Source organism: Xiphias gladius, chromosome 6 (assembly GCF_016859285.1).
Source record: "Xiphias gladius isolate SHS-SW01 ecotype Sanya breed wild chromosome 6, ASM1685928v1, whole genome shotgun sequence".
Classification (NCBI taxonomy): domain Eukaryota; kingdom Metazoa; phylum Chordata; class Actinopteri; order Istiophoriformes; family Xiphiidae; genus Xiphias; species Xiphias gladius.
The window spans coordinates 10,807,383-10,811,205 of NC_053405.1; the positions used below are offsets into that span (position 1 = coordinate 10,807,383).

The 3,823-nt window shown below is 37.7% G+C and overlaps 1 protein-coding gene across 1 annotated transcript; it reads right to left on the reverse strand.

The window, feature by feature from the left end:
- Positions 1 to 395: 395 nt before the first annotated feature.
- On the reverse strand, positions 396 to 2,529 carry LOC120790714 (GTP cyclohydrolase 1-like). Its single transcript, XM_040128528.1, has 6 exons — positions 2,259 to 2,529; positions 1,817 to 1,926; positions 1,313 to 1,368; positions 1,194 to 1,225; positions 806 to 890; positions 396 to 525 (listed from the first exon to the last, which is right to left on the reverse strand). Exons 1-6 carry the CDS (start codon positions 2,527 to 2,529, stop codon positions 396 to 398), a joined length of 684 nt encoding a protein of 227 aa, XP_039984462.1.
- Positions 2,530 to 3,823: the final 1,294 nt, after the last annotated feature.

Below are 3,823 nucleotides of genomic sequence, written 5' to 3' on the forward strand. Positions count from 1 at the left end.
TAACAAAGGCATTGTCATTTTAAAACATTAAAAATAAGAATAAGCATAGAGGAAAAATAGGAATATCTTAGTGTTTATTTTCAATGTACATTTGCATTAGAAAGTCAACTTAAAGCACTGCGTCACCATTATATTAATTAAACATTACCAGCAGTTCTTAATTTACCACTACGAGTTGTAAAAATGGTTCCAATTTATGTTTAGTAAGACAGTCCTCGTATATGACATTTACACATGATAATACTTACAAAAATATCAGCTTGACAGAGGTCACTACCAACGCCATGAAAGACAGTAATTCACTGAAAGTAAAACTGTCAGGTGACAAATCAACCGGTGTTAAGTGCTGCTTGTTAAAACAGTTCCCTCCGCTGGACTGCCGGCTGACATGGTGTTCACTTCTTCATTGTTAAAGCAAGAAACTCCTTCCTGGTCTTGGGATCACCATGAAATCTTCCCAGCATGACACTTGTAACAGTACTGGCGTTCATCTTCTGCACACCTCTCATCACCATGCACATATGACTGAAATGCACAAAAAGAGGTGGTTAAGGTCTTGATAAAACCCCAAATGTCAAGTTAGTGATTTGCACAGAATCCGTTTAATATCAGACTTTGGAGTGATGACATAAATATAGGTGATCTCAAAACTACCATCATCATCACTGTCTTCAGCAATCTTGCTAGCCAGTGTATCTATCACTATAAAGGTAGCCACGATACACAGCAAACTTACATGTTTATCCAAAACAGATTAAGATAAAAATACATCACCAATAATTAAGTCTAAGAATTAAATACTCACACAGCCTCAATCACCACTGCCACTCCAGCAGGCTCCAACGCTTCAGAGATGGCTGACGCAATCTGTTTGGTTAGACGCTCTTGAACTGTGGAGAAAAAGTTACATCTGACATTGATGCAGATACATAAAAAAATAAGATGTATCTGAAGTCAGATATGAAGATCTCCTGCTTTTTTATTTTCTATTACAGTAAACTGAATATCTTTGGGTTTTGGACTGCTGGTTGGACAAAAAAAAGACATTTGAAGACATCACCTTGGACTGTGAGAACGTGGATAGGCATTTTTTTACTATTTTCTGACATGTTATAGACTGAACGATTAATTGAGAAATTAACTGTAGGAGTAATCAATAATGAAAGACCGTATATTGTAGCAGTTATTGTTACCTTGAAGCCTCCTGCTGTAGATCTCAACAATTCTGAAAGAAAATGAAAATGAAGGAAATTACGTGCGTGTGTGCATGTGCGTGTACGTGTGTGTGTGTGCGTGTGTTGTCGTCACCTACCTGGCAAGTTTGCTGAGACCAACCACTTTCTTGTTTGGGAGGTATGCTATGTGAGCCTGACACATTAAAACAAAGCATTATCATTATTTAAATATCAATAACAATGCATATTATGCATTATAAACCAGATACAGTCTGTAATACAGATCAGAACAACAGCATATGCAAATAGCACACTTTTATCAACCAACTTAGTTTTATTATATATTAGTATTGGGGTAGATTTCAGCAGTGGGTTAATCCAAAGATCGGTTTGAGGTAAACAGAGTCATCAGTTCATAGCATATTCACCCGAGATCACTGAAAAATATATTTTGGCCCAAATTCCTTAATAACCATATTTAAGGCCTCCTTAATAAAAATACTTGTGTTTATGTTGAGAAATGAATATTAGCCAGTATATTTCTATCAAATATCAATATTGGCATTGACTTCAAAAATCCAATATTGAGATTTTTGGCTCAAATGTAAAGCACTATTTCAGAAAAAACTTTATTAATTTACCTTGCCAAAGAAGGGCACCAGGTGATGTTCACAGAGAGAAAACAGCTCGATATCCTTGACAATCACCATCTCTTCGTGGTTTTCATCAAAAATTGCATTGTTTAAGATATCTGTGAGATTAAAAAATAGCTTTACATCATATATTATAGTGAAGCAAAGGATGAAATCAAAAGTGACAGAGAGACAGTGATAAAATATGATACTCTATGAACCTTTTTAATGTTTCATAAATCAGAAATGAAACCAGGACAACAAGCCCTCGACATATGGTAGGGCTGTAGGGCAGTCACACAATGGATTATAGTCATATCAAATTGTTCTTTGTCCTTTTGACCTTACTGAAATGTGTTTATAGAAAATTTTCAACGAATTTCCCCAGATTTAAGACTAACACTACTGAAAGTTTAGTCAACACTAAGACAAAGAACAAATGTATATTTACCTTGGGTTGTTTCCTTGTAGCCTTTGGTGAGGAACTGCATGGCTTTGGCTGCACGTAGTGGTGTACGTAGAAGTCCCTCCCGGTCCAGATCCTCCCCAAGCTCACTCAGTACGGTTCTATAAGCTTTCTCGATGCAGGACAGCTTGTCTGAATCTGCAGCGTCCTTGGAGTCCTTCTCTTCTCTGCACAACCCATGATGTCTAGTCTCTGTGCACATCTTCAGGTATTCGTCAGCTACTCCATTGATCTCCGAAGCATGGTGATACTCCATTCTGGCTTGTAGTACTACTTTCAGTAAAACACACTGCAGAATACAATGAAACAGGCGCAGTGGTACACTGTCAGTTGAGTGGTTTCAGAAAGGAGATCCCCTTGGTTTTTAAAGCCTGATGTGCGTCCCTGAGGCTACAGTATCACAGGAGCCTCAAGACACCCATGCAAGAGAAATTACACACCAATAATTTCCCCATTTGAGCTCATGAGTACGCCTAAATTTTCTACAAAGACAATGTAGCTAATCGCTACACAAATCAATTTCAGATGCCACAGAACAGCATTTTACTGATTCTGGATATGAGTTTGAATACCTAGAAGTCCCATGCTTAGATTTTAGGTCACAGAAGACTAATCTTGAGCGTGTGGAACAATCACATGCAAGCCTTAACATGCTTCTGTAGCCTGGATTGGGCAGTGAAATTAAGTTAAATGAAATTTATTAGAGGGCTAAAATACAGCCTTGGACTGTCTCAGATTTAGCACTGTATAAATGTGGGGGTCACAGAAGTCTTGGACATCATTAGAATACATATACTGATGGTCTAAAGAAAAAAAAGCTAGACTGGTAAATTGGCAGATATATTGCCAACACAAGCTTACTGGACATTTATCGCTGAAATAGAGAGCTGAAGTCATGACGTGACATCCGGGCTAGGCTCTATTCCACTAGCTTCAGTAACTCAATGCAGTCTCTCATTTTGCATTTCTTACATCGGTCGTTACGAAAAAATGAAGCGTTTTCTTGTGGGCTACTTGACACATTCTGTGACAAATCACCAACTACAGCAGTTGCTGTAAGAAACTGAAACCTGATGATTTTAACAAAGTTAAATGTTTACTTGTTGAGTACAGAAAACTACAACTCGCATGAAGAAACTACAAGCAGGGCAGAACAGGTATTTAGGTCAGTTATTTGGTTTCATCCATATCCGTAAAACTCACCAAAGCTCTCCTCTGAAGTCATTTTTTTCAACTTTGTAGCTTTAATCTCTGCAGTCAACAACTTTTGCAGTGTTTAGTTCTCTCTGTCCTGCTTTTATTACTGACATTTCTGTGCTAACCACTACTCCTCTACTTGCTCATGGACTCACCTCTCCTGTCAAGCCATGAAGTTTAGTCTGGGAGCGTCTGGGGCTTAAGCGAAATTGTGTTAGCTAAAAGCCACTAAAAACATAAATATTGAATAAATAACGATATTTGATAGTTTTCAAAAAACTGCTGTCCTTATCTAGACACTTGAAGTGAGCCACACGACAAACAGTTGAGAAAGACTTTTTCAAGGATTTTTA

Coding starts and splice junctions, on each gene's coding strand:
- LOC120790714 (XM_040128528.1), bottom strand. CDS start 2,529: ATGGAGTATCACCATGCTTCGGAGATCAATGGAGTAGCTGACGAATAC. Junction 1,927..2,258: donor CTACAAGGAAACAACCCAAG/GTAAATATACAT, acceptor TTAATCTCACAG/ATATCTTAAACAATGCAATT. Junction 891..1,193: donor CTACAGCAGGAGGCTTCAAG/GTAACAATAACT, acceptor TTTTCTCCACAG/TTCAAGAGCGTCTAACCAAA.